The following is a 13,274-nucleotide window of genomic DNA, read 5'->3' on the forward strand; positions in this document are numbered from 1 at the left end:
AAGTTCTAAAAATGGTCTAACGGGACGGTTTTCGAAATTTTTTGATGCCAGATGGCTTAAAAATGCATCATCTGAGATCTGGCATCATCTGAAAAAAAAAAGAACAAAAACAAAAAAATCCTTGGGTGATTTTTCGGATTTTCTAAGGCCCAATTGAACACTTTGCGCCATCCCACTTTAAGTCCGATTGAGTCGAAATATTACACAGAGTGTTTTTTCGGTAGGGTGAACATTTTGTATAGTTTTGTTTTGAAATTTCCTGGTCATTTTTTACCCATACAAGGGATTGGCATAGTGAAAATGCTCACTTATTGTTCGTGAACTGGTATCTCACGCACAACTTTTAAAGAGCATTTTGATCACAATTTAAATGCTTTGCTAAAATCGATGCCAAAACTGCATTGCCCGACCACTATCTGTCAAACTTGAATGGGTGATGTCACCGTGTGACGATCTATTCGGACCTACACCGAACTGGAACAAGCTCTGTTCAACCGGCCCGGTCCCCGGAGCCAACTTGTCGCTCCGATGTTAAACTTTAGTCTGGACCCGATTATACATAATAGCACTCCAAATGTTAACCACGCCCATCTAATGAATCATAACAGCGCACTTGGGCTTTCCTCTAATTGCTTTGTCTAATACCAGCTTTAGATAAGTTATCATTGTTTGCAGGAATCACTCATCATCTCTCGCAGGTATATATAAGGAAAACTCGTTAGCAGTGATCTCAAAGCTCACAAGATGAACTGTCGGGGAAAAGGATCAGTTGTGTTTCTGGTTTTGGTCGCTTTTGCGTCCTCAGGAAGGGGTGGATACACTCCGGCTCCACGGTAGGCAAAAATCATAACCTTAATTGTTGGATTGTTTTTTCAAAATTTGTACTTCTTCGCAGAACAAAAGTGGTTTCCCCCGGGCAAACTATGCCATTTGGATTGCATGGAACTAACGTGTATGTTACTCGTACTATCCTAGCGGGAGGAACAGTTGCAGATGTGACGGAATTTCCCTGGTTGGCGATGCTGTTCTATGAAAATAGTAAGTTAACATAGTTTAAAATATTCAAATAATGTTTTTTTTTCTGTATTTAAAGAAAAGTTTTTTACATACAACTGCGCTGGGTCACTGGTGAGTAATACTTTTGTCCTCACTGCTGCTCACTGCGTGAAAGGTCCGGAGTATGACATTGCAGGTCCACTGTAAGTATAAACTATCAAACTTACCAACCTGAATAAATTGGTTTAATTTTATTCTGTAAAGAAAAATGGTACGTCTAGGAGAATTCGATGTGCTGAGTGAACCAGACTGTATGGTCTCCTCGCGAAACAAAATCATCTGTAGTCCAGGTAAATTCGACACCATTCCCAGAAGTATTCGAGTTCATCCTAGCTACCGAGTTGGGGACTCGAATCACCGCCATGATATTGCGCTCATACAGCTCGCTTCGAGTCCCCCGCTGTCCCGATTTCTTCGACCGATTAACTTGCCATCGGGTAATTCACGGCAAGATCGGCTGAGCACTGGTAGTAACCTCACTGTTACAGGTTGGAGCCGCACAGAGCTCTGTAAGTCTAGTTTGTTTCTGCTCTCTGCCATCGTGATAACCTGAGATGATAACTATTCTTCCAACAGTCGTTCAACAGATGGGAGTAACGGCTTCCAGTTCAGCCAAAATGAAAGTCGATCTACCCTATGTAGATCTGAAGGTTTGTGGCAATACCTATAGAAGTCAAAGCATGCAGCTTGCCGCAGGACAATTATGCGCTGGTGGTCGCGGCGGGAAGAACGCCTGCGGTGGTCACAGTGGTTCTCCATTGATGTACGTTGACAATCGCAAGACTGTAACACTACTAGGCGTCGTCTCGTATGAAGTGGATGAATGTGGAATTGAAGGGTTTCCTGGAATCTACACCGATGTGCGTTATTACTTAGGCTGGATACGGCAGAATATGGCACCGCCTACGCGTCGTCCGGGGCAAAATCAGGCTCCTTTCAGGCCATCATCTTTATGAGGCTGTTGTTACACAATCAAGTAGCATTTTTAGTTTTATTAGTATTTGTAAGGGTATTATAAAATCATATCAATAAAACTCTGGTGAAGGTATTTTTGTTTTTGTTCCTTTCAATTTAACGCCGTGCAAACCAAAATCTGCTTTTGAAAACAATATTTTTCGTGCTATTTTCTCTGAACGTTTGCCGAGTCCCCTAGAGAAAGCTTCGCCCAGGGTAAAACAAAAATTGGATAAGTAAAAATAAGTCTAAGTAAGAAGGCTTCATTTATCAAAGTTAGATATTTATTTACTGCCATGATAACCGAAATTGTGTCAACTTTTACCGTTCAGATTTACAGACGTTCCAGATTAACCTCCTTGTGCAATATTGTGTTCTTATTGCTCATTATTCAACTAAAAAGAAACTGTTGGCGACGATATTTGTTATCTAGCTACTTCTATTTGAATACAAAGTGTTACGATCTGTGTTGATGTTGCCTTTGGTCTGAGAGTTATATATCTATGTAAGATCTATGGTAAGAGTATATATAGAAGATGGCCAATTACTCGGATGTGTTTGTTCATTTTGTATTTTGGAATACATTTGTATTTTGGATTGGGATATCAGAATATTGTTAGGGATATTATATCGTAGATTGATTTCTTGGCAAGTAAAGGTAAGTAATTTTTGGATATGAAGATATGAATTTAAAGGATTATTTTTGATATTTTGGTTAGCGTTTGGTGTGCAGATCGATTGAGCAAGTGTGACAGAGAGGGAAGTATTCGACTGCCGTAGAAGACGGTGCGAAAAGGAAGATTAGCTGCCACGGCAAGGAAGTGGTGAGAATTTACGACTATAGAGAGCGGGATTCCTGCCACGTCAAGAGAGTGGAAAATTTGTGCTACCGCGCGAGAGAGCAGATCACTACCGTGCCAGAAAACGGTGTTGCTACCGTGACTTGACAGCAGGAATTGCTACCACGGCTAAAGAGTGATGATCGATGATTGTTGCTACCGCAGTGCGAGAGCGGGTTTGATACGTTGCTACCGCGCCTTGACAGCGGAGATTGTTTACATTGTGAGGTGCTCAGATGAAATAGAATTACGTCGTAATCGTAATCAACTCTGAGATTTGATTTGATTTTGTGCTTTCGAGGTAAATAATGTTGATTCATTTCGTTTGGTATCGAAATCAAACAGATTGCTCTCATAAGGATGGAAAATCGAGTGTTTGCAAACTTGCCGGCATTTTCGTGCGCTGATATACCATAGACGGATCGCAGCCAAATCAAAAGTGGATAGTTTAGAAGCGTGGTTTTAAGATTTGCCGCCGGGCATCGAAGGTCAATGATGCAACGCAAAAGAAAGATTTGCTCTTGGCTCACGGTAGTTTCGAATTGCAAAAGATGCTGACAAGGACACGAATACAGACCCTTACAAAGTTGCCGTGGACAACATGGATACATATTTTGTCCCTCAGCGGCATGAGGCACATGAGCGTTATGTGTTCTGGGCCCTAAAACCAGAACATGGCGGGAGTTTGACAAAGTTCTTGATGAAGACCCAAACGCACGCATCTAAGTGCAATTTTGGTAAAACTTCCACCGACAGTTCTGCAATAGCTGTAGTGGACAAGATGCTTCAGGTCGTACCTGTTTCGCTCCGTGGAAAACTGTTTCTCGTAACGAATCTGGACCTGGAAGAAGTTGTCAAGCAGGTGAATGCATTTGAAACTTCTCGCTCAGCTAGCGAACAGATAAGCGATCAATCAACTTTACCAGCAGTATGAAAGAATCCGGAATTTGTGCAACGCGTTAAGGGACTCCGCAAATTCTGTGGATAGACTCACGTTCCAGGTCATTGTCCAGTGTGGAATAAAACGTGTTCCAATCGTAACAAGCTGGGGCATTTTCGAGAAGTCTGTTACAGTTGCATAGGACAATCAGGAAATCCTACTAGCTCTTCCCAGAAGGCAACATTTAAGCAAACTGTTAAACGGAACCACTCCCAAGCTTTCCAATCGCACATCGTTCGGAAAACCACCACAACAACCGCCTTATCCTACTCGACAGGTGCATGCGATTGGTGACGAACAAGAAGAAGAACCTACGGAATTGGTAGAAATGGTGTCGTCGGTGAGTGATTCAGATGAGCTGGTATGAGCTAAAGTTGAAGGTGTCATCGTCGAAATGCAGATAGATTCTAGTGTTTTTTCGAATATCATCGACGACAAGACCTGGGGAATGATGCTGAGGAATAGAGTACAGACGTTGACTAGGAATGATCAGGCGTACAAAAAGTTCAATGCATAAGCACAGAAAGATTGCCCAATAATGATAGGGACGAAGAATTAAAAAACGAACGCACGTTTTTACATTGTGAAAGATGGACCACAGCTTCTGCTAGGCAAGCAAACGGCAAGGCTTCTAGGAATTTTGATAATCGGACTTCCTAGCCAATATGAACAGGTACGGAGCATTGGCACTATGTGCCAATTCCCCAAGATCCATGGTGTGAAGATACATATTCCAATCGATAAATCTGTCAGCCAGTTGTTCAACGCTTTCGGCGACTTCCATTCGCTACTTTGAAACGTGTGGAAGATAAGCTCAAGAAACTGCTCACAAAGGACATAATTGAAAAGGTGGCCAAGCCCAGCCGGTGGGTTCCACCGATATAGTCGTGGTAATTAAGGACAGCGGGGAAATTCGATTGGGTATCGATATGAAGCAGGTAAAAAAGCGGTCTCACGGGAGACGCACCCACTACCAACAATTGAGGATGTTCGATGGATGCTAAATGGTGCAGTCTATTTCTCCAGACTTGAAATCAAGGACGCATTTCATGAGCTGGAGATTGGCGAAGAAAGTAAACCGCTAACTTCTCTTATCACTCATGAAGGTAAGATAAAACTAACAGAAAATGATAAAATCTTAGACCAAGGTCTCTTCCATTATAAGATGCTAGTCTTTGGAATATCTTGTGCACCAGAGATTTTTCTGAAGATTATTGAGCAAATTTTGCCGGATTGTGGTCATTCTATTAATTTCATTGACGATATAAACGTTGTGGGCAGAACTGAACAGGAGCATAATGCAGCACTTAGAAAAGTGTCTGACAAACTTCGTGTTTATGGGGTTAAGCTCAATCACGCAACATGTGCATTCAAATTGACTGAGATAGACTTCCTCGGCCACAGGTTCAGCAAATACGGAATGACTCCTTCACCAGCAGCTTTGCATAGCTTCCGAGCTCCAACTACCTGCGAGGAAGTCAGAAGTTTTCTAGGCCTCGTTGAATACGTTGGGGCGTTTATTCCGAACTTTGCCACCATTCCATTTCCTCTCAGAGAGCTTACGAAAAACAAAGCTGGTTTACAATGGAACTTGGAAGATCAGCTTATGACGAGTTTTCAAATTCATTTGTGATGTAAACCAACTTGTACATTTGCAGAGTTGCTTCTCCGGTAGGACTCGGAGCAGTCCTTTTGCAGTTTTTAGAAGGATCGCCGTGAGTTGTTTCGTTTGCTAGTAAGAGTCTGACTGAAACAGACCGTCGATATGCTCAGACGGAGAAGGATACTTTGGCCTTAGTATGGGCAGTCGAACGGTTTCAGATTTACCTCGTGGGCATCAGGTTTGAATTGGAAACCGATAATAAATCCCTCGAGGCCATATTTCCGCCAGATTCTTCACTATGTTTAGGTGTAGAACGTTGGGTTCTTAGGCTTCAAACGTTTAGTTTCGTTGTAGTATACCGTAAAGGTAAGTCGAACATTGCCGACCCTCTGTCACGCCTCGCTCAAACACCAAACGAACCATTCGATCTAGATTGCGAGATTTACATACGTGATGTGCTGGAATTGGAAGCAGTAGATATTGAGGAGTTTGAGAAGGCATCTTGTAAGGACCCTGAGCTTAGTGAGTTACGTGAGTACCTGGATTGAGGAATGTGGAACTACACTTCCAGTACAATCAAACCTTATCATGCGTTCCGGAATGAGTTTGGAAAAGTTGTTGAGCTAGTGGTTCGAGGCTCTAGAATGGTTGTACCTTCATGTATGCGACAAAGATTGCTTCAACTGGCCCATGAGGGTCACCCAGGTCGAACCAAAATGCAACAACGGTTGCGACTTTCATATTGGAGGTCTCGAATGGATAAAGACATTGCTCATGAAGTAGATGGTTGCGAAGGTTGTCGACTATTCAGTCATCCGGATAGACCTGAACCAATGGAAAGACGGAGAATGCCGGAAGCTCTATGGATCGATCTTGCCATAGACTTCCTGGGTCAATTACCTTCAAAAGATTATTTGCTGGTAATCATCGATTACTACAGCCGATATAAAGAAGTAGGAATACTTCAGAAAATCACTGCTAAAGTGACGGTGGATAGACTTGAGAAGATATTTATCAGGCTGGGTTTTTCTACAACCATAACATTCGATAACGGTCGACAATTCGATAGTTATTGCCGAAGTAGACGCATTTTTCTGAATAGAACAACGCCATATTGGCCTCAAGAAAACGGCCTTGTCGAATGGCAAAAACGGTCCTTGAGGAAGCGTCTCAGAATCAGTCAAAGCCTTGACCGTGATTGGAAACATGACCTTCTCGTCTATCTGTCGATGTACTATTCGACTCCACATAGCACCACTGGGAAAACCCCAGCCGAACTGCTGTTCGGAAGAAACTTGCGTACCAAATTGCCAACTTTGGTAGATTTGAGCACTGAAGCACCGCCGACTGAGCATGGAAATTGTGATCTGCGTGAAAAGGAGAGGGGTAAGGATGCAGAGAATCTTTGTCGTAGAGCAAAACCATCTAATCTCGGTGTTGGAGCTGAGGTTCACATGACGAACGTCCTTCTAGGAAATAAGCTTACGCCCACATCCAACCTATCGGTTATGACAGTTACTGCGTTCAGAATAACGAAACTGGAAAGTCATACGACATGAATTCCAGTCATCTAAAACGAGTAGCTATTAAGAATGGTGGTATAATGATTGTAGCAGAATTAAATATTTATTTTAATTCTCTAACAATATTGTTTGATTCACAGACCAGGGAGACGACACTCAAATGGAACCCTCAACGGTCTGACGAGCCGAACTCAGCGAGTAATCCTAACCTCGTCCCCGGCCTCGGTGCTGACATGGATGATTCAAGTTTAAAGATTGTGGATCAGCCATCCGATGTAGCCGTAACCAATAAGGGTGACCAGCCGGATCGAGCCAGATCACGACGTGAGATTGGTAAGCTCATGCGGTTTGAAGATTGCATTTTTGATTATTGATTCATTTGTCTACATTTAATTAAGAGGAGATGTGGCGATGTTATCCATGGTCTGAGAGTGATATATCTATGTAAGATCTATGGTAAGAGAATATATAGAAGATGGCTAATGACACGGATGTGTTTGTTCATTTTGTATTTTGGAATACGACACGATCTATTGACCGATTTGCGTTATAAAACACTCATAAACTAAATCAAATGCTTGAAATATTATGATGAGTTTATCGGAAAGGATAATCAATTTCATTTATGCAAAAAAAAAGTTCAGATAACATCGTATCCCTTGTTGTGTTTTATGACTGCATGCTAAATGTCGATGACATTCAAATCGCTCATTATCCTTCGCGGTACCTATTCAGAAGGCACGCCTAAATGCTGTAACTATACGCATTGAAGATCCTATGCGCCACCGACAAAGGAAACTTAACAACATAAAAAATTCAACATAAAAAAGACCAATCCGTGGGAAAACCCGAATCGTTATTTATGTATGATATAATGTTGACTGTATCTATCTTACAATATACATAGAAGAAAAAACGTATCTTAAATTCTTCGAAGTAAGTTTGAAAAGTTAAGAATTCAGGAACCCAGCCGCGGGAATTGAAGTCAGGATCAACCTACACCAATAAAACACAGCGAGGATGTTCGCTGCTCGTTCATCCCCATAACCCCGAGCAAGGATCGTTTCGTAAAAATTTCCCACCGACTGCTCGACACAGTAGAAGTGACTAATCATAAACACATTTCTTTCGAAAAAAAAACAGAACTCATCAAAGCCGTTTGGACGGATTTCAGCCATAAGTGCATATTAATTAGAAAATAAAATCGAACATTAAAACGCGCTTAAGTGTCATCCGACATAGGACAGTGTGTCATAAACTGAAGAGCCAGTGAAGCATTTCCTAACCTCATTTACCCCGTTTTTTTTCTCATCTGGCACCGATGTTGCACCCACACAGGAGTTCTGATCCTTCCTTCTACGGTGCGCGGCTCATCGAATAGATTCCAATCGTCAAACCGAACTGCGTGCACATAGCGTGACATACGCATTCCGGCTGGAGGTTAAAAGTGTGGGAAAATCACCAACTTCCAGCACCGTTAGCTACCGTTATTTGACTGGATTGCGGCGTGCACAGATTTATGATGTGCTTCCAGTCCGGTACGCGTTCGAATTACTGCATAAAGCTAGTCGGTGGATTGAAAAAATATGTCGCATACGGCTGTTGGACTACTCTCCCCGTTAGCGTGTCGTCCTTTTAGTGTTGTCTTCTTGCGTGGCGCGGGATTTACGCCTATGTTTCATTGCTGAATGACTAATGTCCTTAGGAACCTATTTTGACAAAGTGCATTGACTTCTGTGCGGGAGAAACGGAATCCAGCTGGAACGAGTAGCGCAGCAGGTTGATTTCCAGTTTTCTAACTCACGGCTGTCACACAGATCATTCTTGATTTGAAATCGTTCTCTGCTACCTTGGTGCAATATGTCAACATATGCAAGTCAATTGATACTCTCGTTTTGATAAAAAAAAAGTCTACGCCATGTGTCGCATATTGTTTTTTTTTTATGCAAACGTCACTAAACTCATAAAAACCCATTAAATCGTCGCATGCTATATCACCCATTTCATTATCATACATAGCGTTTTTTGGAGCATAACGTGCATTTGGCAGAGCAGAGTCTGCACGAGCATAAATACGCTCAACCGGCGATTAAGTTGGTGATAAATGAGCATGTTTAGAAAACGGCAGCGAAAAAAAAACTGTCCTTAGACACTAAATCATCCCAAATTATTCGACAAATTTTTCGCATTGAAGCATTTCTTTCGTCTTGTGTTGGATGTTGGATCACGTCACAGCAGGCGACTGTTAGCCGAAAGGGTAACATTTGTTCGCTCGCAACACTGCTAGTAATAGCCGTAGGAAGGATTTTCGTTTGAGAGGGTTTTAATAATAAAAAATAAGGTAACGGAAGAATTTTGGCACATCTGCAGTTTTGGCTTACCGAGGAGTATTTTACGACAGAAAACACATTGCACTATAGTTTTCGGCAAGATAGTGGCTCCAGCTAGCATTATTTTGAAAATAGCTCACACATATGTATTTGACTGCGGGACACAGTTATATGGGAAAAGGCGATAGTGTTATTTTTATGGGTCCTATAACAATTGTGTAAATTTTCAGATCGATTGGTGGAACTATATTCTTTCGCCCGATCTTTAACGTTGCCATACAATTTTATATGGGAAAACTTATTCTCCAGAGATGTCTAGTTGGCTCCTAAAAATTATCAATACATGATTTTTTATTAAATTTTCCTGGGAAAAACTCTTTTGAAGACCATAAGGCTCGACGATGTTTGTAGAAAAAGTTGTTCACCCCAAACTGATTAAATGTCTGACGAACGGCTCATCATTGAATTTTTCCAGCAATTCTGCTGCTGCATGCTTTTTTGGAGCCAACTAAACATCTCTGCAGATAAATTTTGAAGAAGAGGATTTTCCCATATAAAATCGTGTGCAAACTTTAAAAATCGGGCGCAAAAATATAGTTCCACCAATCGATCTGAAAATTTACAATAATTTCATTGATTTATGAAATACCATGTGGCGTATGCACTGGTAAATCGTATATTGGACAGACCAGTCAATTTAAAAAAAAGAAGATTAGACCAACACAAAAATGACATTAAATCCAAAAGAGTAGGGAACACAGGACTAGTACAACATACAATAAATGAGGGACATATTTTCGATTTTCAGGGTATAAGAATTTTAGACGAAATAAATTCGGAAACATTTCATATAAAAATTAAAGGTGAAGAAAATACCTTCAACCTACAACGTGACTCGATAAAATTCCGATCTGCTTACTTAGATCTGACAGCAATCGAAAGTAAAAACCTAAATTAATCCACCTAGCGGTCAGACCCAGCCTTTCTCATTTAAACTTATTATTTATAAAAATAGATTTACATGAACGCTGCAATCCAATAAAGGAATATTCACTCTTTGGGTACTGAAATATTGATGTTGTAACTGAAGTATAAAATTTGAAATTTGAATTAATTTCAATCATCAGCAATATCAGAAACGTTTGAATTGAACGATAACATATTTAAATTATGTTGAGATCACATACATTGATCAAAGCAGGTATAGTTTTGAATAGTCTCTTAATTTCTTTACTTTTCATAACTTCTGAACCACATATCAAATTGTTATGAAGTTTATCGTTTGTAAGTTTGAGAGATGACTCGTTCGTATGACACAAGTTATGTTCAAATAAGTCATGTAATCTTTGAGATAATAGACTTTCGTTGTTTTATTAACAATTTAATACATAACGGTTGCTTAAGTTCGATTATAATCAAATGAAAAGGGAACGTATAAAGCAGCCAAACTTTGAAACCACGTGTTCAATCATAATTCATCAGTTAACCCTTAACTAGCCCGTTCATCTGATATCAATATTGTTCAAATCGGTTGTGTAGTTTCTGAGATAATAAAGTTTCGTGATTTTCACATTTCGATACATTACAGACGAAGTTACAGTCCGCTTACAGTAAAATTCAATAGGGTGTTATGAGGCAGCTATACATTTCATTTGACACTAATTTTGTGGAAATCGGGTCAGCCATCTTTGAGAAAAGTGAGTGAGTCCAAGTAGTCTTCGAAATATGTTCCTTTTCATAACCTGATTTCACATTTTTAAACATAACAGGCAAAGTAATAATCCGTTTGCAAAAAAAATCATTAGGGGCTTATGGGGCAACAAGACCTTATGCAAATCTGTCCAGCCATCTCTGAGAAACATGAGTGAGATTAAATAGTATCCAGAACACGTTTCTTTCCATAACTTCTGAACCACAAAATTCAAAAGTTAAGGGTTTTTAGGTAGCCCGTTCATTTGAAACCAATTTTGTTCAAATCGGTTGTGCAGTTTCTGAGATATTGATGTTTCGTGATTTTTACATTTTGATACATAACCTCTAAACTAGAAATCTAGTTACAATAAAATTCAATAGGATCTTATAGGGCAACTAGACCTTTCATTTGCAATTAATTTCATTGAAATCGGTTCAGCCATCGCTGAGAAAAGTGAGTGAGAAAAAAGTTTCCAGTGATCGTTAGGAGAAAGTCAATATGTTTACTTTCATTATGTGATTTCACATTTTAAAGTAGAATACTTCTCTCAGGAAGTTCAGCTACATAGGGATGTGAAATGAAAATCTAAAACCGAAAAATGTGAAAAATATGTCCAATTTCTAATGCTAAAATATCGGTTAATATTCGATGGATTTCCTTCGTTCTTGCAGCAATAGATTGGAAAATCTTCTAAGATTCTTCCCAAAAGAAGATAATTGTAATTTTATTATCCACACTATTGTACTTTTGAAAATCGTCAAGCCTTGTCAAAACGAAAAATTCGACCTCTGACTGGTCGTTATATGATTGCTTCCCAAGCACGGTCGACAAAATCGTATACCTTGCAATTGAAAACATGCTATTTGGCCTATATAAGAGCCTGTTTCAGCCGAAGCTGCTCATAATAGTTCTAGACAGCGACAACAGCAGTCGTCCTCCCTTAGCAGAAGCACTAGCAGTGCAGTGGATACCAGCGATGGCGGAAAGCGGCCACAGCTGTGGCGTAGCAATGGATAGCCCACTAGTTGCAGCGGATTCCAGCAACGATAGCGGCTAATGCAGTGAGGCACTTTAATGAAATGCAGTCTCTGTGCGATAGTGGGCACTAGTAAATGCATTCAATGAAAAGTTGACTTTTTTTAACAACACGTGAGCCGTCTAGTTTTGAGTGTTAAATCAGCTTTTCACTGTTTATTTTATCACAAGGAATACTTTGTTCGCACTGTCAGTGATAACGCAAAGATGTAATCGGCATCTTATCCGATACTAAATTGAACCACAAATTGTCCTTGTCAGGATGAAATGAAAACCTGATGATTAAAGCGTTAATGTTTTCTCTTGAGTTTATTTACATTTTTAAATTTGTAAAAATTATAAATTTTACTTTATTTCCGTGTCTCAGAACGCACTGAATTATCTTTTCCTTCAGTCATGAGCACGACATCCGAACAAATTTCATCTCAAAGTTTAAAAATTGTCAAGCCTCAACCATGACAAGCAACTTACTATGTTATTGAAAATGGTCAATCCTTGTTGAAGCGTAAAATTCGATTGTTCTGATTAGTCAACGTTTATTTACTAGAAAGAAATGACTGACACGCAAGCAGCCGGGTTATCTTTCTTGTAAAAGTATTCTACTTCAATCTTGCGGTCGTGGCTTTGCACACAACCCTCCTGTTATTTTTATGCACAACGGACAAAGTTACTATCCGATTGCAATAAAATTCAATAGCAACCTATGGGGCAACTAGACCTTTCATTTGACACTAATTTTGTGAAAATCGGTTCAACTATCTCTGAGACAAATGAGTGAGTTTAAACAACCTTAGGATAACTTTTCTTTACATAACTTTTGAACCATATGTTCAACCATAACGAAATTTGAAAGTTAAGGATTCTAGAGACAGCCCGATCATTTGAAACCAGTTTCATTGAAATCGGTTGTGTGGTTTCTGAGATATTGATGTTTCGTGATTTTTACATTTTGATACATAACCTCTAAACTAAAAATCCGATTACAATGAAATTCAATAGCAACCTATGGCGCAACTAGACATATCATTTGCAATTAATTTCATGAAAATCGGTCCAGCCATCTCTGAGAAAAAGGAGTGAGAAAAAAAAGTTGCACATACATACACACACACACACACACACACACTCATACACACATACATACATACATACAGAAAATGCTCAGTTCGTCGAAAGGGGTCGAGTGGTATATGACATTCGGCCATTGGGACCACTTTTATACCTTTGGTTTTTCCAGTGATTGCTATACCTTTCTAGGAGAAAGGCAAAAACAGATAGATAGAAGTTGAAACTCCGGTATA

The 13,274-nt window shown here is 39.9% G+C and overlaps 2 protein-coding genes across 6 annotated transcripts; both read left to right on the forward strand.

The window, feature by feature from the left end:
• The first annotated feature begins 735 nt into the window (after positions 1–735).
• On the forward strand, positions 736–2,096 carry LOC129717789 (CLIP domain-containing serine protease B8-like). Its single transcript, XM_055667955.1, has 5 exons — positions 736–833; positions 896–1,038; positions 1,094–1,199; positions 1,261–1,565; positions 1,633–2,096. Exons 1-5 carry the CDS (start codon positions 745–747, stop codon positions 2,010–2,012), a joined length of 1,023 nt encoding a protein of 340 aa, XP_055523930.1. The 5' UTR covers positions 736–744; the 3' UTR covers positions 2,013–2,096.
• A 440-nt stretch (positions 2,097–2,536) lies between these two features.
• Positions 2,537–7,396, forward strand: LOC129730308 (uncharacterized protein K02A2.6-like). 5 transcript variants are annotated; one of them, XR_008728835.1, is made up of 3 exons: positions 2,537–2,668; positions 2,730–7,248; positions 7,314–7,396. XR_008728835.1 is itself a non-coding variant. In XM_055689553.1 (3 exons), exon 2 carries the CDS (start codon positions 5,944–5,946, stop codon positions 6,949–6,951), a length of 1,008 nt encoding a protein of 335 aa, XP_055545528.1. In that variant the 5' UTR covers positions 2,537–2,668; positions 2,730–5,943; the 3' UTR covers positions 6,952–6,990; positions 7,056–7,389. The 5 variants fall into 5 exon arrangements, 4 of the variants coding, with proteins under 4 accessions (XP_055545528.1, XP_055545548.1, XP_055545538.1 ...); XM_055689553.1 differs by having other exon boundaries at positions 2,730–6,990; positions 7,056–7,389; XM_055689573.1 differs by having other exon boundaries at positions 2,730–5,758; positions 5,825–7,389.
• The last annotated feature ends 5,878 nt before the right edge of the window (positions 7,397–13,274 follow it).

Source organism: Wyeomyia smithii, chromosome 1 (genome assembly GCF_029784165.1).
Source record: "Wyeomyia smithii strain HCP4-BCI-WySm-NY-G18 chromosome 1, ASM2978416v1, whole genome shotgun sequence".
NCBI classification, from domain to species: Eukaryota; Metazoa; Arthropoda; class Insecta; order Diptera; family Culicidae; genus Wyeomyia; species Wyeomyia smithii.

Excerpts from the sequence above, each read along its gene's own strand:
- LOC129730308 (XM_055689540.1), top strand. The coding sequence starts at position 5,944 with ATGTGGAACTACACTTCCAGTACAATCAAACCTTATCATGCGTTCCGG.
- LOC129717789 (XM_055667955.1), top strand. The coding sequence starts at position 745 with ATGAACTGTCGGGGAAAAGGATCAGTTGTGTTTCTGGTTTTGGTCGCT. Across the intron at positions 834-895 it reads GGATACACTCCGGCTCCACG|AACAAAAGTGGTTTCCCCCG; the intron begins GTAGGCAAAAAT and ends ACTTCTTCGCAG. Across the intron at positions 1,200-1,260 it reads TATGACATTGCAGGTCCACT|AAAAATGGTACGTCTAGGAG; the intron begins GTAAGTATAAAC and ends TATTCTGTAAAG.